Here is a 25,060-nt window from a genome sequence, read left to right as displayed (position 1 = left end):
TGTTTTTCAGATAAAGAGAAGTTGAAAACAGATTTTTCTATATGGGTGACCCATGTGCTGATGGGACGTTATAACATGCACTCTGTAAATTTGACAGAGAAATTAAAACGGTGTAAAGACAAAGGATCAGTCCACTTCAATACAAAATTAAATCATATATTATCAGTTAAATCTAGATGTGCTGGTCCTAATTTATAAATCACCGCCTTCAATTACACTGTCTGTGTGTACTGTATATAAAATCTGTCATTTCAAAGGGCTGTGGTTTGCCCGGGCAGATCATAATCATCAGCAATGTTTAGGATGCAAGATTTTAAACAAAATATGGACCTTTAAAACATAATGAAACTAAATGCAGCATCATTGGGTGTGTTGTTTGCGTGTGCCCTTTCGATTCTGCCGTTCACATAGCTTTGGTGTAAAGGAGAGTGGCACGACTGCTCTGAATTGTGGGTGGCACTTCAGTTTCTCAACAGGAAGTGCTTACGTTGATGAATGGCAGTTTTTCCTCAGAGGAAAGAGTGGGTGACACGATTTTGTGTTTAATTTCGCTTTGTTCACGTCTGTTAGGAGAAGAGCCAGTTAGATGAACTGCTCAGCTGTCACGCTGTCACATGCTGCTAACACAGCGCTGTGATTGTTGCAAGATATCTGAGGACAACAAAGATGTTTATTATGGTTTAAAGCCAATATAAAAATGATTGTAGCATTGTTCTTTTTGCCTGGAGTGGCTTATGTTGTAATACAACAATCACCGGCTCACATGTGAAGATCATCGGAACATGTCAGTCAGTAGAGGAATAGAGTCTTTTAGTTAGATAGTTTGGTCTGTCCTCACACATGCACACACACTCATAACTTCCCCTTGTTTTGAAACTCATAGTGTCCTGAATACTCTTATGAATAATCTTTGGCAGAACAGCCCAGCGAGGGCTTGGCAAAAAAATGTGTTGACTTCTCCTGATGTAGAGTAAGAGGACTTTCTCTTTATTTTCCATTGAGAGCAGATTGAGTCATAGTAAAAAAAACTCTGCCTTCCATCCACTGCAGGAATTGATGAGTATGACCAGAAGATATGATGTAGCATTGACAGGCACTGAAAATCAGAATCAAGAAAACAAAAAATGTTTTGCAGTGGCACCCCCTTCATTTAGTCATCTTCCTCGGTTTGTCATAACAATGATCATTTGTGGCTGACAGCTCTAGATCGACCTTGTTAAATGACCAACTACAGCTCTCTGCTGTCACCTGACATCTCCTGTTGTGTTGATGCGTCTGCGTCTGGCTGCCACATAACCCACACTTCCCCTGAGAACTGTTTTAATGTAATAGTAACCACCTTCATTTTATCTCGGCTTAGCCGAATGTTTATTTATTTCTGAGCTTTTTATTGGTGCAGTTCTTGTTTTTTTTAGGGATAATCAGAAAGAATAAATAAACCAGTCTTAATGTTGGCCTCTCTGGGACAGTCTAAAGACCTGTACAGCTGTTAGGACAGGGTTTTGATTTGTTTGTGTTTTGCAGTTGCTTAACACTAACTGGAACCCATTCCCCATGTTTTTCTGTTTTTTTCATCCAGCTGTTTTTAACTCGTAAATATGCCACAGTTCTGCACAGTTAGTGAAAAAGAAAACCAGTCTAGCTGTTCCTTGCATTTTTGCCAGTGCTCTGTGAGGGAACTAGGGGAGAACCTGACTTTGCTTGAACTCAATGTGGAGCTCTCTGTCTGAGAGAGAGGAATCAAACACTGGAACCCAATTTATTGAACTGGCAATCCATCACAACGAGTGTCTGATGTTACGATGGTGTTGAATTGGTTTTGCTGCAGCTTTTTTTATGTGCTTGTGTTTGTCTAAGAGAAAGAGCGCGAATGAGAGAGAGAGAGAGACAGCTGAAAAAAAAAATCTATTGGCAATGCAGTGTGCAGTAAATTGAGATTGGACAACAAAAAATATGTGTGAGTGTGAGAACAGCTTTGGAGATGGAGCCAAGGTCTTTCTCCCACTTTAGGTGGAGAAAGGCAGTAAAGATAAAACAGAACGACAACTGATGATCTCTAAAGATGAGCCAAGGTGAAAGTCAGATGTTTGTGTGTGTGTGTGTGCGAGAGAGCGAGAGAGAGCATGTGTGCACATATGCTCACATATGCAGAGTCTTCACAGGGAGTGGACAAAATACCAGAAACACCTGACAGTGAGTTGCATATCCAAATATAGCAGCACATGAAAAATTACCAGCGTTTAAATCAACGGCTGTGTGGCACATTGAGACTTTGCCAATGCGTATATGTTTATTGCTCTGCTTTTGTGTTTAATTGCTTCATTTTGCACTGTTATTTTGCCCATTCTTATCTTCTGAGACAATGTGAAGATATGTGAGCTGTTCAGCTGAGATAATAACCTCCTGTGGGGCTTTTCCTCTCAAGAAGCATTACTCTGTTTCCTGAAAGCTGAGCAAACATTCTTTATAATTTCTGTTATTGGAAAAGAAACACATTAGTGTGCATTAATATGAGGCCATAAACATCTGTGATAATTGCTTTAGTAAACCACTCCAGTGAGCGTTGCACTGCACTTTTGGCTCCCTGGCTCTTCAGTGGTATTCAGCTGTGCGCGTCATGGCGTCAGTTAATTCATAGATGTTTGCTGTTACTGTCGGTATCAACCCACATGACTTATTGATCCGTTTCTATAGCAGGATTTTAAAAAGGGATTTGTAACTGCACTCAGTAGCCGCTTGGGATTCTATTTCCATCTTTTTTGTTTAGTTAAAGTGGAGTGACAACTCTTTTGGGCTGGCCTGTGTTTTGGTTTGAAATGAGACATTGGTTGATGTGGGCTTGAGTAGGCGGATAGATGCACAGGGAGAGCAGGACATTCAACCTGCTCAAGAGGTCATAGTGCACCTACAGTACTATAACTTTCCTTTACAATAACAGGCTCTTAGATTAAATTGTTTATCTTCTGAGACTTGCTACTCAGCTGGAGACATTATCACCTATAACTGGAAAGTGGTTTTTAATTGTCAAAAGAAGACGAAAGAAATGGAAGCCGAGACGGGGATGGGGCTAAAGAAGACAGATGCAGACAGTCAAATAAATACACTCACATATTTGTCTGGCTACTTCTGCCAGCATGTGTGCTCCTGATGTTCTGCCTCTTCAGAATCGAGCCAGGAATAAGAGCTGTCTCGGTCATAATACACCAAACTTCAGAATCTCTGGCTGTCTGAGCTTCAGGATGATAGGCACGGCCTTCTGTCAGGCTGGGCTTCAAAGCATAAAGCAGCTGCCATGACACTTTACAGCCTCTTGATCGGAGCTTGCTGCTCCCTCATCTCCTGCTGTTTAGAAAATAGTGTTTTCTGGTTGCCTTGTTGTTGAACAAAATCAACATGAACACAGGTTAATGAGAACAGCTGGGTCGTGTGATCAGATGTATGGACAATACAAATGACTTATTTTGCTGCCCCACCAACCCTCACTTGAGCGCCAGGCCGGACTTCATTTAGTTTTTCCCAATTAGCACCAAGCTGGTATTTTAAGACCTCTCAAGTCAGATTATTGTGAATTAGGGAAATGAAGTAAGTAAGGATAAATGGCTGAAACTGAAGGCGTTACCTTTCAGCTTTTCAACCGAATGTGGTTCATACATTCACATTTACAATCGCTCTCTGGCCTCATCTCTAACCATCTATGTGGGATCAGTTGTTCGCCCACAAATGTCTTTTTAATTGCAGCCGCCCTGACATCCATACATAGTATAAGAGAGCTTTGCCTGTTTACTTCTCAGCGTTGGGAAAAACGTGTTCATTTTCATAATTCCGTTACCATATTAAAAGAAATCAGGACTAAAGAGAAATCTGTTCAGTGGACTTTCCCTTTCACCCTTCCAGCCCTCTGTCAGCCACTTGTGCTTTTTGTTAATGCTCTAGTCCTTGTGAAAAAGATAGCTTCCTCAGAAGCACCCATGTTTGACTCACTTCCTCCTTTTGCTTTCTCTCTTGCTGTCTCTCTCTCTGTCTCTCTTTCTGTGTCTGTCTCAGGTTGTGGTTCTCCTCTTTAGAGTTTCCTGCTGTTACATTGTAACGCAGAGCTAAAGGAAAGAGGTAAGGTGGATTATCTTTTTTTTTTTTCTTCTTTTTTTTTAAATCTGCAGTTAAAATAAGATAAAATAAGTGACATGTGACAGCACTGAAGCATTTCTTGTAAAGAGAGGAAACTGACAGAGAAAGAGATTTTTCAGTTTTTACAGTACATTTCAGGTGGGATGTTGTGGTTAGTCAAAGTGAAACAGCTGCTGGGAAGCAGCTCATTCTCCTGTCAGAGGTGAGAATGGAGACGCTAATGGTGGGCAAACATTGCCTGGAGAGTGCACCTCAAAGAGCTGACAGGCTAGTAAACACCATGTGTCCCGCTGGCTTTTGGCAATACAACAAACACTGCCGAAGGCTCTAGCTCACAGCATGCTCCGTGCACCTCTTTGTATATCTGGGTTATATAGAATGACACAGAAAGACAGTCCTGCAGCCACAATGGGTGTCACAGAGAGAAATGATAGAAAAGGTTTCGTGCTCTTCCTGTTCGGTTCCTCCTCCAATCAGCTGATAGTTTGAGTGCTGGTGCTTGCTGCTGATGCCCTCACAGATAAAACATGCACAGGCTACTCCTTTGAAAAGCACTTTAGAAATGTATTGCCTGTTGTATGCTGTGATTACTGCTTAGTGCTTGTGAATTTTTCAACCAGCTAGATGACTAAGTTTGACAGTAAAAAAGATCATTTCTAAGTGGATGAGCACCTTCATTCTCTGCGACTATGTGAATATACTTATGAATATAATGACCATATTTTAAAAATGTTTAAATATGTGAATTCTTTGTGTTTATGACATAGCAACAATAAATTCATAATTTACTTTGCTCTGGCTAACGCACTTGCGGCCTATTTTCCTTACCATATCATGAATCAAGTTCTTTGTGCATTTTATTTGATCAGTACAAAGTTCTGTTTACTGTGACAGTTCCCTTAAAATCATCTGCCAAGTGTGGTCGGTGCGATTTCAGCACACAGTTTACTGAAGCCATCTATCAGGATTTATGGGTCAAAGTGTTTTGCGCAGTAGAACTGCTCTCAGTTCATAATTATAGCCGTACGAATGTGACTGTATTCCTGAGGTCTGTGCTCTGGTCTGAAGCCTCCAGTGCGTAAGAACAAGCTGGAAGGTCAAAGGCTGAAGTTCACGGCAAGCATTATCACTGCAGGAGCATTTGCATAGGATGACAGGATTAGTGTCAACAGATGCAAATAGCATAAGGATGGAATTATCTTTCTGAGCTCATCCCACTTACTACACATACTACATATGGTATGTGAACCTGCGCACATACGGGTGCTGCTGTGGCGGTAGGTACAAATTTAATACAATTAAGTGATAAGATTAGAAGAAAAATTTGTGACAAGGTTTTTGAGTCTTGCTGAAATCGATTTGTTATTTGGCTGACTCGACTCTTGAGACCGTCATGGGATCCTCTTCAATGCGAAACTCGTTTTGTGCAAGTGGCAACGTATACAATTCCAAATTACCGTCACCTACTGACGATATTTTGTTCTTAAAGAGGAAACAAAAGTTCATAATAGGAAGAGAAAAAGCTCAGGAAACCTCTCTGCCCACTTAGCAGCAGCAGCAGCATGTAGATTCCTTGTGTGAAAATAAGACAAAGAGAGATGACAAGCCTCTGCCTCATTACTCTATATATGATGTCATGCGTTGGCCTGTTTGTGTCAATGACATATGCACTGACACACAAATGATGCACACAATGTCAGGCAGGTCCATGGACACCACAAGCACCTACAAATACACACGCTCGCACACACATATATGTACACCACAAACTTCCCGCGTACTCATATCGCCTAGTCTTTTACTGACAGTGACTGTGCCACTTTTGAGAATGGTGAGTGGGTGTGTTGACTGGAAACAAGTAGCATTGACCCAACACAAGTCCTCTCAACCAAGACAGAGTAGAGCTCAGTAAGGAGCTGCTGACTCCACAGAGGAGCATGTTCAAGTGCTCAACATGTTCAGAGCAAAGACACGACCAACTCAACCACGATGGCTCGGAACTGCAGTCGTAGGAGGAAACCAAAAACATCTGTATACTAGCAGGTTTCATTTCACCCAACGTGTTCTCAGTGCACTTGTTGTGGTGCGTCAGAGAGCTTGTCTCAGTTAGTTGTGGATTCAGTCAACTCGCCGCGTGGATGTTCTGAACACTTGAAATGGTGGTGATTGGTGATTTCTTACACACGGCCAGCTGACCCTTTCCCCCACTGTCCTGTCAAGCTTTCTGTTTCCTGCACAGAAAATACAAATGATAGCGCTGCTTGACTTCACGCAGGGAAAGTCAAAACTGGCACTTGGCAGATGCAGATGATATCACCTGTGACCTAATTAACATTTGCTCCATGAGTTGCCTTTAGTTGACGTTTTCATGTTTCCACCATGATTTTGTAAAAAGAGGTCTGAACATAGACATGACGAAAGTCAACAATTGTTGTTTGTTTGCTCTTGTGTGTTTAATGTGATGCAATTTTGTTTTTAGTGTAAACTAACTCCAAACTAATCACAATCTGCACATGATGCTGTTTTCTAGGACAACATAACCTGTACTCACAAATTCATTTTTACACTATAATTAATTAATTGTGAATCGCTCTACTACTGCTAAAGGTGTAGGTAATAAGTCGGTTAACTAACACACTAAGTAAGTCCTCAGTGTGCTTTGTTTTCATATTTGTGTTTTAAAATGGTATAATTACAAGGAATGCAGTGATTGTTTCAACATGTGGAAACTTTATGGCTTCACTTGACAATTGCTGGCCAGAAAATGAATTTAATGATCCAGTGAACTGGAAAAGTGTAAATTCTACACCTACCCAATGTGACTATGATCGATGTCTTTCTCTCATAACATTGCATCCTTCCATTTCTTGCTGTGTCCCCCTCGCTCTCTACATTATAACTGATGCATTCTTCATTTCCAGGGTGTTGAAGATGGCAGTGTGGATCCAGGCTCAGCAGCTCCAAGGAGATGCTCTACACCAAATGCAGTCTTTGTACGGTCAGCACTTCCCCATTGAGGTGCGACATTATCTGTCCCACTGGATAGAAGGTCAGCTCTGGTGAGTTTCTCGGCACAAACAGAACAAGCATGCGCGTCAAGTTATGCCCACACGTAACCTGAACAAATGTTTGCTCTGTACTGTGTTTGTCCAGGAGAGTATATGTGGACACTTTTTTGTGTCCCCCCCCCTTCTTTTTTTTTTTGTTTTGTTTGTTTGTTCTTTTCAACACCTTGGAATTCATCCATTAATCGTGTGTTTGTTTTTACTCATGCGTCCATGTTGCTTATATGTTTCACGTGTACATGTATGTGTGCGTGTGTGTGCTGTTAGGGATGCCGTCGACCTGGAGAACCCACAGGAAGAGTTTAAGGCCAAGCGTCTGCTGGACAGTCTGATACAGGAGCTGCAGAACAAGGCCGAGCACCAGGTGGGAGAGGACGGCTTCCTTCTCAAAATCAAACTGGGACACTATGCCAGCCAGCTCAAGGTAAGTCTTGTCGAAAATGTATCTCAGTAGCTATGAGAACATGGCTGCATGCGTAGGATTTTTCTCACAACCTTTAAGAAATTTTCCATGAATTAGCTGCTGCTTTTGATGTCAAATAAGCCAAAACCAACTCTGGGGGAATAATTAAAAAAACAATATTATGCAACTTCATGTGCTTAGACTATGACTATGTTTTCAGCAAAACATTTAAATTGTTTACAGTGTGACTAAATGACAAGCAAGTGGTTGGAAGGCACAACTGTTCAGCTCCAATGCCTCTCTTGCTGTAGTTCTTAGAAAGAGCACATGGTGCAGAAAATGTTTTAAGAACAGGTCGTATCCACTGTGAGGAAAACAAGAGGACAGTCCAAGTGAGGGCCTTGGTAGCCAGCCAGCACTGCTATTTATGACTGAGCTCCCTGCTCACGCACCCATTCTTCTGTTTGTCTTCTCCCCTTCCCAAAAACAGGGGAAGGGGAGAGGGTTGTTTTTTTTGGGTTCATATGGTTGAGTGTGATAAATTAAAAACATGCTTTTTTGTAACCCTTTATGCTCAATCTCCCTCTAAAAAATAAAATCACACATATATATATATATATATATATATATATATATATATATATATTAAAACTACTACAGTTGAGCTCGTACATCATGTCAAACAGCCAAACTGCCACATGAAGGAATAGTTTTAGTTTTTAGTTTTGCTCATAATATGTTGTTAACTGAGTGTGATGAAAACAGTTGTTTTCTTTTTTTAACTGAAAGCGAAACTCTTATTAGCTACAGTACTCATCAGCAAAAAAAAAAACAACAACAATATTTCTGTAACACATGCAGCACTCAGATCTAGTGTGTGTGTGCGTTTGTGTGTGTGACAATATGTGTGAATGCTAATGACTCATGTCTCTATATTAAAGGCGCCAAGCTTCTGAGATGGGTCTCATCACGCTCATTTAATGAGTTCTAGTGTGTCTGCTGCGTTGTCTCCAGAACCTAGCAAGCTCTCTTGATGTGACTAAATTGGTGCGCCCTGTGTGCAGCGCCCGCTCCGCTCATCAGAGGCTAACAGGCCTTAACACAGCACATGTTCTCTTTGTCTTCCAGAGCACGTATGACCGCTGTCCTCTGGAGTTGGTGCGATGCATCAAACACATCCTCTACACGGAGCAGAGGCTCGTCAGAGAGGCCACCAATGTAAGTAGGATGCGCGTGTGTTCTGTGAAATACCTGCCAAAACTAACACCTGCAGCGTATTTGTCTATACATATACATCCTCATTGAAATGTAACAGTGCAAAGACAAACACTTGTGGTTTCTCCATGCATTATTCATCCCATATTCTACACACAGCCTGCACAAACAGAAGCTAAATCAGATAACTGATTCAGAGATTGGGTACAATAGCTTAGTTTAAGCAAACCTTTTGTATTTCTTCATTGCAACATGGAAATATGGAGGAGAGCCAAAATGGAAGTCAAATATTTCACAGTTTACAACAAGCATTAAGTTATAAAACCATAAAGCCAGCGGTGCGTAAAACATCGGACTCTCAGCAACTCCTGGGGTAAATTGATTTCCAGTCATAACATGCTTTTTCTATTAGTGGAATGCGTATTTGAGCTGATAAAATTCCACCCTGTTTAGTCTGGACCTTTAGGCACCATAGTGCTCTCGTTCACAGCTTTAACTGACCATGGAGTCTGTCCGAATATGATAAGCAAATGCGTTTTCTCCTTGACTATTTGTAATAGGCAATGTTTCCACTTTGCTTGTGGTCACTGGAGATTTTACAGTCAAACAGCCAAACTGCCACATGAAGGAATCAATGCATTGTGCCCAGTTTGTTTTTTTTATCTCTCCGCCATCACCCATGTGCAGTATATCCTTAGTGACCATTTCCCTAACAATTATCATAAACAATCCAGTCACAGGCAATATATGTTCCATGCACCATCTAACGGGAAACCAACCTTGCCAATTATTATTATTATTACTTCCTATGTCGCTCTCTCTCTATGTCTGTCTCTTAATCAAACTTTGTAATTGACAGTCGAGCTCTCCAGTGGGCGGGATGATGGACAGCATGTCTCAGAAATATCAACAAATCAACCAAGCTTTTGAGGAGCTCCGTCTGATGACCCAGGACACAGAGAATGATCTGCGCAAGCTTCAGCACAACCAGGAGTACTTCATCATCCAGTACCAGGAGAGCCTCCGCATCCAAGGTTCGACCAGGGGGCTAGCACCTCATAAACATCTGGAAGCATTTATAGTGTAAACTGAATAGTCCACTGACTCAAAAATGGCCATCTGCTTGATGTTGAATGACAGTTTTAAAATCTATACTAGTATACATCAACTATCAAGGTGGGACATTGGATCAAATCACTCCATATACCTGAAGTTTCCATAACCAAGCACCATTTGAATGCTGGGTATATTTCATCATTCGAAAAACAAGAGTTAGCACTTCTGACATCTGCATTATACTACAGCAGCTTCTTCTGAGTGAATCATTACCACTCTAGGAACATTTTTACCCCCTCTGTTGTCATCTCTGTGTGTCTAACTTGTCCCCACCCCTCCCCCTTCTGGATGCCACCAACCTGACTCCTCCACAGCTCAGCTTACCAGCCTGGCCACGCTGCCCCCTGCTGACCGACAACTCCGGGAGCCCGCCCTTCTTAACAAGAGAGCCACTGTGGAGACATGGCTGACCAGAGAGGCTAACACACTACAGAAATACAGACTGGTAAGACACTGAACATAGGGTCTCATGCTAATTTCCATTTTCATTTCCATTTTCCAGTCTGTGAGTTTTGTTGTACTACCCACTGTAATTCTTAAGTCACACGTGTGTTTTCCCCTGTTGGAGACAGGTAATGTGCTGTGTTTGTTTATGATGCATGTGACAGGTATGATACAGGTTAGGACCATTCGTACATTTTGTTCCTACCTAAGTAAAAACTAAGTAAAAGAGAATTAGTGTATTAAAATTGGTGCAGTTACTAACGGATCTTTTTGTAGTGTTTCCTGCTTGAGGACCATTGTCAAGACTCGAGTTTTTTCTTTGTGTGTACATTGTTTATTTGATAGTCAACATGTCCACAAACTGTGCTTGTTTGTGTGCAGGACCTGGCAGAGAAGCACCAGAAAACACTGCAGCTGTTGAGGAAGCAGCAGACCATCATTCTGGATGACGAGCTGATTCAATGGAAAAGACGGCAACAGCTGGCAGGCAACGGGGGCCCACCAGAGGGAGGCCTGGACATCCTGCAGTCCTGGTGAGTAGTCTTCCACCTCCCACCAAGATCACAGTCACTGGGCCCTCTTGCAAAGCAAAGGGTCACAGGTTTATAAGGTTGCAATTGATTACCACTGAGTTTATTGCCAAAGTATATTGGCTCCTAACAAGAGATACGAAGGCAGACATGGACTGTTTTTCAGCCCATATTCAGTCTGGCTGTGTTCTCTTCACCTTTTTCTAGTCAGATATTGAAATGTTGTTTTCAAATATGCTGTTTAATGCTCTGCTGTCATGAGTGAACTGCTTGCTATACACATTTCTAGCAATGTACAATATAAACATAACACTCATTTGCAATGTGTATATTTAGGCCCAATTCTTACATGCATGTGTGTGTGTGTGTGTGTGTGTGTGTGTGTGTGTGTGTGGCAGGTGTGAAAAGCTGGCAGAAACTATCTGGCAGAACAGACAGCAGATTCGGAGAGCAGAGCACCTCAGACAACAGCTGCCCATCCCTGGCCCCATTGAAGAGCTTCTCAATGAACTCAACAGTACTATCACAGATATCATCTCAGCATTGGTCACCAGGTGTGTGTGTGTGTGTGTGTGTGTGTGTGTGTGTGTGTGTGTCACTGGGTGGGCATATACTTTGCAAGACTGATTTTTGACTGAAAGGGCAGTGTCAGTATAGCACCAATCTACGTGTGTCTAAGTGAGTGGGTGTGTTATGTACATTGACGCAATGCCCTTTAATGCCCTCAGTGCTGGCGTTTATGCAAGCAAGTCCTATTTACACAACAAGTTATTTTTGTGACCAACCGAGGGAGAGATATAGATCATCTATTACTAAATCTATTACTAAAATGAAATTACGCCATTTAAAAAAGTATTCAATTAATCCATCTAGTCATTTGATCCACATCAGTGAAGTGGCCGCGCATGACCTTCGAGAATCTGTGAGCATTGTTTGTGTTCTCTCGATTCTGAACTTACTGTATGTGCACAAAAGTTTGAAGTTTAAAGTAAGTCTTTGCAGTTTTAACAAGGGAGAGACAGAACTGAATGTAAATGTGTCCAGAGGCAAATGATTTTTCAGATCTACTGAATAAAGGAAAACAAAGAAGGCAAATGAATTAAAGGAAAGCACGGCCACATGCAACTTACATATGTCAGTACATTATTTCTGGCCCCAAAGGCATATCTGTCGGGGTTCTTTAGCCCTCCCGCATCTCTGAACAGGAAGTATCCTGATGTTTTTGACGGCATCCTCTCACACTTTCCTAGAAGATTTTCTCTTCAGGGACCCATAAAATATTGAGAAGCCATGTCACTGTCACAGCGATTTCTGATTGGCCACAGACAAGCCTGTGACCAGAGAGTAATGCACTGCTCTCACGCACAAGCACGAGCACAAGTTCCTCAATATTTTCTAAACTAGATCCTCTATATATTCCTTTGAAACCATGGGACTTTTCAGGCTTGTCTTCTCCCCACCGTTTAGTTTAGCTCCACACCAGAGAGCTTGAAGGCTCTTAACATCACTATTTGTTTGCTTCCTAGATACCTCTGTGCCTTGCAGGCTTAATCATTAGGCTATGTCTGCTGTTCTCTCACTTCTTGGTCTCTTTCTGCATTGTGGAAATGAGACAGACGGGAAAGCAGACGCACATTGTTAGAAGAAGGTAATTGGTTAGTTTGCTGATCAGTGATTAGCTTCATGACTTTCCATTAGTGCTCATGGTTACTATGAAGGTCAGTTTTAAAGGTTAATGTCCTCCGTTCTGCAGGTCAGTTGAGCTTAAAGGAAACCACGTGGTGTGTTCCTTGCCAACAGTAGTTATTTGAAATGTACACCAAAACATGTGTAAATATGTCTGATGAATGCATTTCCTTCCTCATAAAGAAAGAAAAAGCATTTTTCTTCCTTATTTGTTCTTAACATTCATTCTTTACCTTCTGCAGTCTGAGTTAGGATTAAACCATTACTGAGACGCTGTTCGATTTGTATACTTGTGCAAAATTGTAGCGAGCTACATTTCTTCAAGGCATTTTTATGATCTCATTTTCACAAGAATGGGAAGTCTGGGTAGGAATGAATGTGAGGTCACAGTGATATTGACCTTTGACCAATGAAGTGCAATCACTTCATCATTAAAACCAAGTGGACACTTAATTCCTTCAAGGACAGATAATCCAAAAACATAATGCCTTTGACTATGGCTGCTTCTGGAACTGAGGCATAAAAATAAAAGGCAAAGTAACGTCTTCAAGGTTTGGGGCAAAGATGTGAACCCTCCATGACATACCTTCTGCCATTCAACCTGATTCTGCTTTTGTCTCCTCAGCACCTTCATCATCGAGAAACAGCCTCCACAGGTGTTAAAAACCCAAACCAAGTTTGCCGCCACAGTCCGCCTCTTAGTGGGAGGGAAGCTGAACGTACACATGAACCCACCCCAGGTCAAAGCCACCATCATCAGTGAACAGCAAGCCAAGGCCCTGCTGAAGAATGAAAACACAAGGAAGTAAGTCTCGTGCTTGAAAATGCTGAAAGCAATTATTAAAAGGGCCTTTTTATCATTTATTATTTTATTTTCTCGAGGTTCGAGTCCACTTGGTAACACGCAAGTGCTTTCCCATTGTAGCACCAATGTGCCATCCATCTGTTTCCCCTCCTTTCTATACACAGTTTGAAGTATTCCAGCTTTCTTTGGTGGGGGCAGTGCATTGTGCTTTCATGGCACCATTAAGATAAGGAGTCTTAGTTTACTACAGGGGTTACTGCCACGATGAACTCTGGCCTAGTGTGTTTGTAGACCTCACCGCAAAGATATGGCTGGAACTTGAACAATGCCTCAGAGGAATCTATGGCGTGGATGCAGAATCCACATTTAGCATGTTCCACAGCCGTGGACCACATTCCTCCTGACTAATAGAAACCTTTCAAGCCTGCAGACCAGCCAGGCACCCAGTGGTTCAAATGGGTGAGCAATTAAACAGCTCCATCGTCTGCTGACTCTCAGCTAAATCACTTGTTATGGTACATGAGCCACAGCCCAGAAACATCTTGCTGTTTTCTCACGCGGAGAAGGCGGCGATGATGGTAGTGAAAGTTTCAGTTTTATAGAAAATTAGTGGGGAACATAATTTCTAGACGCAGCATGTTTTTCACTTAGCTGCTGCCATCCAAATGAGAATAATTTCTTTTTAATTTGTTCAGCCAAGAATATAATTCTCGGCACTCGAGTGTGTCACAGCAGAAAGCCCAGCTAATCGACTCACCCTTTGATTGTTCCTCTCTCTCTCTCATTCAGTGACAGCAGTGGGGAAATTCTCAACAATAACTGTGTGATGGAGTACCACCAGACTACAGGCACTCTCAGCGCCCACTTCAGGAACATGGTGAGTGGAGTCTTGTGATCCAGATGAACAGATGATTTTGTGTAAGCAACAGAAAATGAAACAAAATATTGTGCCAATCGCATAATACTGCCTGAACAATGTCTTTTAATATCCAGTCTGCTGTCTTCTTGTTTCCCCATCTTTTAGCCTCTGTATATATATTATTTGTGAGCATTATAGTCTTTAAATACACTTCAGTGCAAGAGGGTTCAGTGTATAGTATCAGTAAACTCTCTCTCCATGTTATACACATTGTTAGCAACAATCCACAAAGCCATCCTTTGATTATTTACATGTTATATCTGTAGTAAACCTGTGACACAAAGTAAATTATGTATCTGTGTAATATATGTATGCTGTGGACTGAAAGTGCAGTATGGCTCATTCGTCACGTCACATTGTTTTTCACGCAGTCTTTGAAGAGGATCAAGCGATCGGACAGGAGAGGAGCAGAATCTGTCACAGAGGAGAAGTTTACCATTCTGTTCGAGTCCCAGTTTAGTGTTGGAGGGAATGAGCTTGTCTTTCAAGTGAAGGTATGAGACACGGAGCACAGACGGGCAGAGGGGAAGAAAGGTTCACATTAGCCTTGACACACAACAATACTTTCCATTCTCACTCCTACAGAAGTGGAAAAATGTTTATTTTTAAACACACAAAACCTCGAGGATCCACTCCCACACATACTGCGCCATGCTGTGCACCACATCTGCCCAGCTGCTTGTTCCCAGTTCTCATCTTTCGTCTCCCCAGTGGTTTTATGATGTTACTTGAAAGTATCTTCTTTGTCATTAGATTCTTATTAATACTAGGAAGGTCATGTTGTTTTGCTGTATGCTCCTCATTCTAATACGGATTGCTTCTCTTCTTTGAACAGACATTGTCGCTTCCTGTAGTGGTGATAGTTCACGGTAGCCAAGACAATAATGCCACAGCAACTGTGTTGTGGGACAATGCTTTTGCAGAGCCGGTGAGTAAATGTTTGCATGTGGCTAATTAAGTTCGCATGCAGTTGGATTTAGAAATGGTTAAACATTAACTTGTGTTCTTTAATATCGCAAATACACATACTTACATAATCTGTCTGTTTTTATATCTCAAGTAGACATTTATTCATTGGTAACACAATGAATTATAGACCTATTTTGTGTTTTTACTACTCTGTTTTTACTTTATTGGCTCCTTTTTCATTGACCACAGTCACACAGCTATGCACAGTTACACATGGAAGCTGTTGAGTACAACCGCAGTCTGACCTGCTGACCACAGAGTAGCGCCACAGTGGTGTTGATGAGGGAGGGGCTAGAGACATTGTAGTCACAAGCTTGCTTCACTGACTGTTAGACTATCACTTCTCCAAAACACTCTTCCTGTATTAATTTGTATTCTAAGTTACCGTTGAATGAACCGTTAAATTTGCTTTTATTCACATTTTATCCATTCTTCCTTAATAAAACCCCCAAAATCAATCAGTAATGCAATTACTTTTTATTTTCAAACCTTTACTGCCAGACATAAGATGACTCCCATTTCACTGAAAAGTCAGTTTTTTGTTTATGTGCACCACAGGTTCCAAGTTTCCACATCAGACTTGCACACTTGGCTGACACCGTGATTGGCTTTCAAGCTAGTTTAAAAGTCACAAAATCATGCTGATAAGGTACACATCTTTTAACTAAGATTTATGATGAGCACAGAGAAAGTTTCCCCATTCGGCAGATGAACATGAAATCAGCCTTTTAGTGTCGACCTCTGCTCATCCATCATTCTGCACGGAAAACCTCATACGTCCAAGTGAAGTAACAAGAACAACCAAATTATGAGGAAGGATTTTAAGAAAACACACATTAGTTCTTGTGGAAACATTGATGCAATAGTGAAAATAGCTGCGTGTGCACTCTTGTTTGCGCATTTTATCTATGGCTGTGGTTTGCATTCTGCTGCTGCCTTGCTCCCCGTCGATAAAGTTCACGTAACTCCTGTGCCGTCTCCTCTGTGGCTGCAGGGACGGGTGCCTTTTCTTGTGCCAGATAAAGTGCTTTGGCCTCAGCTGTGCGATGCCATCAACATGAAGTACAAGGCTGAGGTGCAGAGTAACCGAGGCCTGTCTGAGGAGAACCTCGTCTTCCTGGCTCAAAAGGCCTTCAGCAGCTCGAGCAACAACCCCGACGACTACCGCAACATGACTATGACCTGGTCCCAGTTCAACAGGGTTAGCACCACTTTCTTTCCCGCTTGTTAAAATGCCCCAGGCCAGTTTCAGTTGAACGCATGTTCTCCACATAGTGACCCACTGTTAGTTATTCATACACAGAAATATGTCTTGCTCCATTTGCAGTGTCCCTCCTGCCCTATTCTGTAGTCAACCTGAGTGAGAATGCCTCATTCGTAGCCAGGTCTTCATCTCAATGGACCTGTTTGTCCACACAGAGAAAGGCTGGAGGCCCTTAAAGCAGAAAACACATTCACATTCACCACACACCATCAGTCTCATTAGATTACAAGAACATCAAGTTTCAGCTGCTGCACAGCCGTGTGTGTAGGCTACACACTCACACCGATCCACCCGGACTTGTTTTTCCCCCTTTTTTTTTTTTTTTTTTAGATACACAACATGTACACATACAGCTGCACTCTTGGTTGAATTGTAAACACAACTGGGATGAGGGCATGTTGTTCTGTGTATTTTTGGACGGGGTCAATGTGCGGGAATCTCCAAACCTTTTGGAAGATGTATGCGTGAATCTGTTCTGAGAGAAATCTTTATTTGTTTTACTAAAATGCTTTTCCACTACAGGAAAGCTTGCCAGGGAGGAACTTCACCTTTTGGCAATGGTTTGATGGTGTGATGGAACTCACAAAAAAGCATCTCAAACCACACTGGAATGACGGGTAAGGAAACTGCAAACCTGAAAAGGGTTTCAGAGCAGAAAAATGAAGTAGAATTACAACGGAGAGAGGTGATGAGCAGCAGCACAGGACACTTTCATGTATTAACCTTCCTGCATGTTTCCATATATCTCTTTTGTTAGAGCCATATTGGGCTTTGTAAACAAGCAGCAGGCTCAGGACATGCTGATGTCCAAACCCAACGGTACCTTCCTTCTACGCTTCAGTGACTCTGAGATTGGAGGAATTACAATTGCCTGGGTGGCAGAAAACCCAAACAAAGCAGGTATGATGTGCGAAGGCGGGAGAGCATCCATCTCTGGATTCACATTATCACAAAAAAGATCAACATCGATTTATTGCTCATTCAAATGTAATTGTTATGGTGAAAACAAAATGTTCTGGAGAGGAGGTTGTATTTCTGTCGTTACTGATGCTGTGTTTCTCCAGGTGAGAGGATGGTTTGGAACCTCATGCCCTACACAACCAAAGACTTTTCCATACGCTCTCTGGCCGACCGCATCAGCGATCTCAATCACCTCCTGTTCCTCTACCCCGACAGACCCAAGGACGAGGTTTTCTCCAAGTATTACACCCCTCCACTCTGTAAGCAACCTCCTCTTTGCACCGGCTGCAGCCTCTTTCACAATTTAATATCACAGCTGCGAAGCCTCCGTAATGAACAGATGTTGTGATTGCTCTGTGGTGACAGCGCTGAGCTATCACTCATTCTCTCGCTGTGTGCTTGTTTGCTTTAAAGCCAAAGCGGTGGACGGCTACGTGAAACCGCAGATCAAACAAGTCGTGCCTGAGTAAGTATCCACCTTTCTCTTCATCTTTCCTCTTGTTTGTCCAGCTCCGATCTCTTTCTCTCCTTTTTTTTCTTCTCTCCTATTCACCCATCATTTTCTCCCCTCTGTGACATTTAGAATTAATCACTATATATTGGACCTTGAATTCAGATCAGCTATTAGTTTGCTGTTACAGTTGGAGGAAGCCAATTAAGTATGGTCAGGGCTCCTGAGTGAGCTTGTCTTCCACTCATCATTAGAGTTAAGCTTGTTAGTTAGCAAGCCCTGCTCCCCGGCTCTCTCTGCGGTTGGTTCACCAGCAATACAGAGAATGGCTGTAATGATGCAGAGAGGCCTAGAAAACACGCTGAGGGTAGTTGCTTAGGCAACTGCTGAACATAAACTGATAGGCTTTTATCTTGGGTTTGTTTGTGTGTGTGTGTGTGTGTGTGTGTGTGTGTGTGTGTGTGTGTGTGTGTGTGTGTGTGTGTGTGTGTGTGTGTGTGCGTGCGCGGACAGGTTTGCTACAGCCAATCCAGACCCAACAGGTGGGAACCCAATCTATACGGATCACGGCAACTCCCCAGCACCTGTCAGTCATCCTCACACCTATGGCATATACCCACCTATGTGAGTCAACAAGTCCCTTGAACATATGAACTGCTCTGCGGGACTGTGTGTGCACTTGTGTCTCTTTTTTTTTTTGTAATTTCTGTATCAGTGGGAGTGACTCCTTTCTTTCCTGTGGCAGGAATGACTCTATGCTGGACGCAGACGGAGACTTCGATCTGGACGACACCATGGACGTGGCTAGACATGTAGAGGAGCTCCTCCGGCGGCCCGTAGAGAACCAGTGGGGTGGCCAACAGTCCTGACCCTTGACCTGCTAACCTCAGACACCAAACAAACCCTGCCTACCAATTTGCCCAACTCACATTGACATTTCTAATAGTTTAATTCCATTCATTTCTCTTTTTTTCAGATAGCTATAATGTGAAATGTTAATAATGGTTGTGATTTTTTTTCTTTTCAGCATGAAGCCATGCATGTCAGTAACATGTCTTAGTTTTTTTTTCCTGTCCAAAAGTGTTTGTAAAACAGACTAGGTATAATGCAAAACCTACAATTTTACAGTATTGTGAAAAAGGCAAGAAGAAGTAATGTTCACTCACAATGTGCATGCATTTCCATTTCCAGATTTAAATACCATGCTACTGTATGTGGTCATTTTAACAGTTGTTAAATGTTTTTATTTTGTTATATTTTCTTCTTTGTAAATGGGTTATCAGTATTTTGATAGTGACATTGAACATGCCCTTTGACAAAAAAAAAAAAGAAAAGAAAGAAACTTCAGCTTCAGCTTCACCTGTAAACAACATAAGTTTTTCAAATCCATATACACTAACTCATAGGAAGAGTGACTCTCCTTGCTCTCTGCAACTGACAGCACACACACACATCAGCACACGGTACACATGCGCAAGTGTACAATGTATTTGTTCTGATTTGCTCACCAGCTGAAACCCAAGAGGGGAGGGGGATTATGCACCTCCCTTGCTTTCACAGGGCTATCTGCCTTCTGTTTTTTACAGTAAAGCAAATCTAAGCATTTACCCAGCGCTGCCTGCTTATCCTCTCAGGTCCCTCTGTTCCCCTCATCAACGCTACCTCGCACTCTACTCACAGTTACGTTTGGTTTTGTAGTTGCTCCTGCACCACAGTCCCACTAAGTACGATCATTGGGTTTTTGTTCTTGTAATTTGTTTTGATATTTGTCATGAACACCCCTTGCTGTTCAAGGACTCATTCTGTTGGCTGTTTAATAGTCTAAAGAAGTCGAAAGCCACGAAACGTCACATGGATGGATGCTAAGCCTGAATATCTGGCACCGTGCTGCTCCCTTCTGACTTCTCTGCCTGTGCATCCACGTGTTGCTGTAGCTGTGTCATGACACTGCGATAGAACCAGTGCATGCATGTTTCTATGTGGCAGCATGACCATGCCAGAAGTAGAATTTGCAAGGCGTAGATATATGTCGAGTCATGTCCGCCTGCTTTTTGTTTATGCTCTTTATATTTGACATTGTGCATCACTTTTTTTTTCCTACAAATACAAATACATTAGTCTAATAGAAAATGTTGAGACTATTGCTGCACTGCCTCAACTTGACACACACATGCACAACAGCCTTGCACCTCAGGAATGAAACACTTTGCTTACCTGTTGTAGAAGCCAAATAGAAAACAAATATATATCTATGTAAACAGAATATGAACGTATTTTTCTCTATCATAATTCTATTTTATTATCGTTTCACTGGCACTCCCCCAAAGAATGTAACCACTTTGCATGACCCGGTGGAGGATTTATATATGAACACCTCCTCAGTCTAAGCAGAAGTCCAGTGTCACCAGAAGCACCAGTTGAAAAAGCACACAGAACAACTGGAAATCACAGATAAATGTACTTTTGTGTTGGTCCAACAGAAATTACAGTATTTAAAATATCCCTATGTTTTTGTTTCATCCCTATGTTTTTTTTTTTTTTTTTCCATTTGTATCACCTGCTTACTTTCCTGTTTTTGAAATCTCAACCTACATGGGCAGTCTTGTGATATATATATCCCCCATTACCAATATTCCTCTCATTTTGGAGCTTTGTCCCCTCCCCCCGTAGACTGTGTAATTTTTGACGATGTAGATGGCGCTGTGTGCTGTTTAATGTATGTACCATGTTTGTGGTTTGGGTTTTATCACTTGGTTGTTTTCCAAGAGAAACAGCTGTTGAGTTGAAAAGAAGAAAATAAAGTTTTATAAATAATTTGAACTGTAGAAGTACATAAGATTTTGATGTCACTACAATAATAAATGCTATTTTTATTATGTGTGCAGTTACCACATTCGATTGAACTTTAACTTTAACTAAGCTGCCTGAATTCAACACGTTGCAGACTATCATCATGGATCATAGACAGTATATAAGAGACATATAGCGCATGTGCAGGTGGAAATCTCCGTGGTTTAGACCTGACACTGTCTTTTATTTATACAGTAGCACATGACGATCGGCTATATTGTGTGACATTAGGAGATGGTAAGTATGTGAATCTAAATTGAAAAAAATATATAATTTCAGCTTGTATGTGTACATACATGTGTTTAACTATATTATCCAACTGTTCTAACCTTTTGCAGCATCAGCAGAAAGATTAGTCTTGATCATAAATTCTCTGAAAAGGGTCATTTCTGCCATCTGCTGGAGAAAACCAATAGGAAACATAACAGAGTTTTAGTGCTTGTTTTTTAAACTAATCACTTTTCATATACAATGGCAATTCAAGGTGCTTTTCTTATCAGCGTAAAAACAAATGAATCATTATTATAAAATAATACACTGTAAAGACAAAATAGAGTGAGTTTTCCCCAGTGGGCCACAACACCACACTCTTCTTTAGACCCTGAATTTAAATAAAGTCAGAGAAATAAGTAATTATTTAACAAAAAGTGAAATCATGATATACACCTGAGAAATCAGAACGGATTTCAGCTTCTTCTTAAATTATGGGAAATAAATAGTGACTGCTCTCAGGCCATCTGGATTTTTATGCCAGGACCAAAGTCAAAGACAACCTCCTCTGGAGATATGCATCTATACTCAAAATATGACTACCAGGTGACCTGATGGGTCTGGCTGGACTCAAGTCAGTGACCAGGTCAGAAATATACTGCAGAGCCAAACCAAGTGCTTTTTGGACCAGCAGTAGAATAGTTCTGTCTTGCATGAAGAGACTTAACCCTCCAAGACAGAAGTTCTCGTCTTTCCAACCAGACCATCAATAAAACACCACGTCAGCATCAACATAGGGCCCACAGTGATTGTTTCCACTAAGTCTGCCAGAAATCTGGGGGTGGAAGATCAACTGAGCTTTACTGACCACATCTCATCGACTCATTGTGCAGGCTCTGGTCAGATCTTGTCTCGACTACTGCAAAAGGCCGTACTTGCAGTCAAACCCTGTAAAACTGAAACAGCTCTTTCTAGAGTCCTTTACTTTAAAGTTTGTCTCCTTGGCTTAGATATTCGCTTTGTACCTCACTTGTCTGCCAAATAACCAAACATGAACGTAATTGTAAACTAGAGTAATGTGCTCATATAAGAACTCTTCTTACGGGTTCTTGAAATGAACACTGTTCTAATGTTGAATGTGATTTGTTCAAGGGTTTGACTGAATGTGAGTACTAGTTGTCTCTGTTGTTGAGGACCTACAGTATTATTAGTAAGTTATCCTATGTCTTAATGTCACTGAGCTGTAGAAATATTTTAGACATCCAGGTGATCGTTATCATTATCATTAACACAGTTTACCAGCTTGCCTTATGGGTTTACATCATCAGAGGACAGAGAGAACTGATTGTACCTATAGAAATGAGTTTGAGTAAAAACAGAATGATGATTTTTTAGAATATACCGCATGCCACTTTCATTATTTACAATTTATTAATAGTTCAAACCAATTCCGATCCAGTAAAAAGGGCTCCTAGAGGTCAGTGGTGGGTTGTTGCTTGGATACATAAACCTGTATTTATTGCAAAGGCTTTGGAACAGATGTACAGCAATATACAAGAAGTGCCAAATATGTGAAACCGTTGGTTTTCTGCATTAATTTGTTATAAAACCTGATCTGATTTTCATCTGAGTACATAAAATGTGCCTAAAGTAATAACACAAAGAAATTCTGATCTGTCATGTCTTTATTGAGATCAACCATGAAAACCTGTGGAAAAAGTATGTGAACCCTTGGAATTAGTTGACCCCCTCCTTGGCAGCAATAACCTCAAACAGGTGCTTCCTGTAGCCGCTCTTGGGGTCATTCTGACTGGCCGCCCACTTCTTGGAAGAGTAGCCACAGTCCCGAAGTGTCTCCATTTGTAGATTGTTTGTCTAACTGTAGACTGGAGGATTTCTGAAGTCTTTCATATCACTTTATAACACTTTCCAGTCAACTCAACAATTCTTGATCTTAGATCCTCTGAAAGCGACTGTTTTTTTATTATCAGTTAACTCTAGTCCACACCTCCAAACTAATTTTCTTAATTTATGCTAACATCTGACCACAATTTGTTTTTTTGAGCTCATTATTTAAATAGGTTCACATGTATTTTCCACTTCTACTGTTTATATGGTTGTTCTCAATAAAGACTTTTTTTGTGTGTTATTATTTTAGGCACATTGTATTTGTTAATCCACTTGACTTAGATAAATATCAGATCACAAGTTTTCCTGCAGCAGTGCTTCCTCAGTTAATGTACAAAAGGGTAAGAAAATGTTGACACAAACATAATGACACAATGAATGAAAACAAACAGTTAGTAAATTAAAGGAAATACTAACATAAAATGTCTTTGTAAGATGCCTTCATTATGTTTCCTCTTATTTATTCAGGTTTCTGAACCAACAGACTGTATACAAAAAAGTTATCCACCAGTTGACAGGCGCCTCAGAAGTGGATGCATCTGTCATCATCTGGGTTACTTGAGTTTGCTGGCAACGGTGGAGGCAGCAGCAGTAGAGACCTGCAGCTGTTCTCCTCCACACCTTGGCTGGAAGAGCCCTCGCCTGCAGAAACACAGGTGAGGCAGGAGTTATTTCAGCCACGTACCGATCTGGTTCTTGATCTCTTCCATTACTGGGGGAGAAACCATCTCCTGGTCTGTTTTTTTGCAGGGCTAATATCTAATAATAGCAGGCTGCTGCTGCTGTGTGTAAATCACAGCTGTATCCATGGCAACTTGCCTCCTGACACCAAAAGTCCTAGCAAAACACATGGACTTAGAAAAATCCCACAAAGAAAACATCTTTCCAACGAAACTACTACAAAACAAACCAGGAGCTGCAGCAGCTGGCTGCCACCCAGCAGACTAGACTAGACCGGAAATGTGCCTCACTGTGACCCACATGTGCTTTTAGGTTGGTGGTCTACCAAGCCTTTGAGGTTCAGTTCTGGTATTTACAAATAAGTATACAGTTTACAATTTGTAGGAGGTTCCATAATGTTCTAAAAATGATTGTGACAACATCTGCAGAAACTCATTAGTACCTATCATTACTGTAGTTAACTAAACTCACCACCAGGTGTCAGTAAAGACCAATAAATAACACAATCTAGGCAGATTTGGGTGAAATCATAGTAATAATTTAACCATAGCTCAGTAGCAGTAATTCAAATGTCAAAATATTTGCATTGTAGTATTGTAAATACTTTATTTGAAGTTGTCTCACACAGCAAAGATGGCAGAGGTGTCTGACATCCCAATTGTGCACGACTGCTCACAAATGTGACCAGAAAACACCATCCTCCATATTAAAAACAAACAAACTAACAAAAAAAACATATGCTGCTCTACAACTGAGCAAATGTTAAGAAGTAAATAAAATCATCTGACAGCCATGAAATAAAAAAAAATAAATAAAAAAGCCATGGTAATAATAAGTAATTGTTTTCCTGTCTTACAGATGTGACCAAATCTTCTGCAGCATCATGAAACAATCAGATCTTTTAAAAGACGAATATAAATGCTAACATGACACTGTTGAAACCACACTACGTGATAAGTGTTTTTGGGAAGGGGCTTTTCTACATGGTTTCTGTTCCTGTTGGACTGATAAATCACATGGGCAGACGCAGGAAGTGCGGTGACTAAAGCTCAGATAGACACACCTTTCGCTCCTCGGCTGAGAGCAGCGGGAACTTCCTCTTTAGATATAATTGAAGCAGCTCACACGTTCCACGTATCTGTGAGAAGAAGATTATTATTCTTGTGGTTTGATTTTTATCTAAGTATATTTCTTTGAACTTATTAACGATTAGCTATAACTGATGCTGTGAACGATATGGGTAAAAAAAATGAGACACTATGACAAAAGCACCGCTTTCTGCACAGATCTTGGGACTTAATAAATGCTAAATGGTTGACCTAGTGACCTTCTTTTCTCGTTTAGCCAACTGGGATTAGGGGACTTCAGTCAATAGCCAGCCATCATCAATACGATGGCCTCGCATCTGCTGATGGGAGCGCCATCAGAGGCCTGAATTGGTCTGAACCTGACAGCTACA

The 25,060-nt window shown here is 41.3% G+C and overlaps 1 protein-coding gene across 2 annotated transcripts in view; it reads left to right on the top strand.

Annotated features, from left to right (window-relative positions):
• The window catches only part of stat5a (signal transducer and activator of transcription 5a), a 44,775-nt gene extending 24,003 nt beyond the window's left edge, over window positions 1–20,772 (top strand). The window contains exons 2-20 of one of the 2 annotated variants that reach the window (XM_026351620.1): window positions 4,045–4,107; window positions 7,047–7,184; window positions 7,458–7,614; window positions 8,722–8,811; window positions 9,668–9,842; window positions 10,239–10,369; window positions 10,750–10,901; window positions 11,297–11,452; window positions 13,210–13,389; window positions 14,179–14,266; window positions 14,680–14,802; window positions 15,144–15,236; window positions 16,272–16,478; window positions 17,064–17,158; window positions 17,299–17,441; window positions 17,606–17,761; window positions 17,916–17,967; window positions 18,466–18,576; window positions 18,698–20,772. In XM_026351620.1, the coding sequence (XP_026207405.1) occupies window positions 7,057–7,184; window positions 7,458–7,614; window positions 8,722–8,811; window positions 9,668–9,842; window positions 10,239–10,369; window positions 10,750–10,901; window positions 11,297–11,452; window positions 13,210–13,389; window positions 14,179–14,266; window positions 14,680–14,802; window positions 15,144–15,236; window positions 16,272–16,478; window positions 17,064–17,158; window positions 17,299–17,441; window positions 17,606–17,761; window positions 17,916–17,967; window positions 18,466–18,576; window positions 18,698–18,821 (2,361 nt within the window). In that variant the 5' untranslated portion in view covers window positions 4,045–4,107; window positions 7,047–7,056 and the 3' untranslated portion in view covers window positions 18,822–20,772. The remainder of the gene's footprint in view (window positions 1–4,044; window positions 4,108–7,046; window positions 7,185–7,457; window positions 7,615–8,721; window positions 8,812–9,667; window positions 9,843–10,238; window positions 10,370–10,749; window positions 10,902–11,296; window positions 11,453–13,209; window positions 13,390–14,178; window positions 14,267–14,679; window positions 14,803–15,143; window positions 15,237–16,271; window positions 16,479–17,063; window positions 17,159–17,298; window positions 17,442–17,605; window positions 17,762–17,915; window positions 17,968–18,465; window positions 18,577–18,697) is intronic. The other variant, XM_026351613.1, reaches the window with a different exon arrangement.
• Window positions 20,773–25,060: the final 4,288 nt, after the last annotated feature.

Source organism: Anabas testudineus, chromosome 8 (genome assembly GCF_900324465.2).
Source record: "Anabas testudineus chromosome 8, fAnaTes1.2, whole genome shotgun sequence".
NCBI lineage: Eukaryota > Metazoa > Chordata > Actinopteri > Anabantiformes > Anabantidae > Anabas > Anabas testudineus.
Note: the sequence above shows the minus strand (reverse complement) of the source record. Positions and strands in the feature narration are given on the sequence as shown.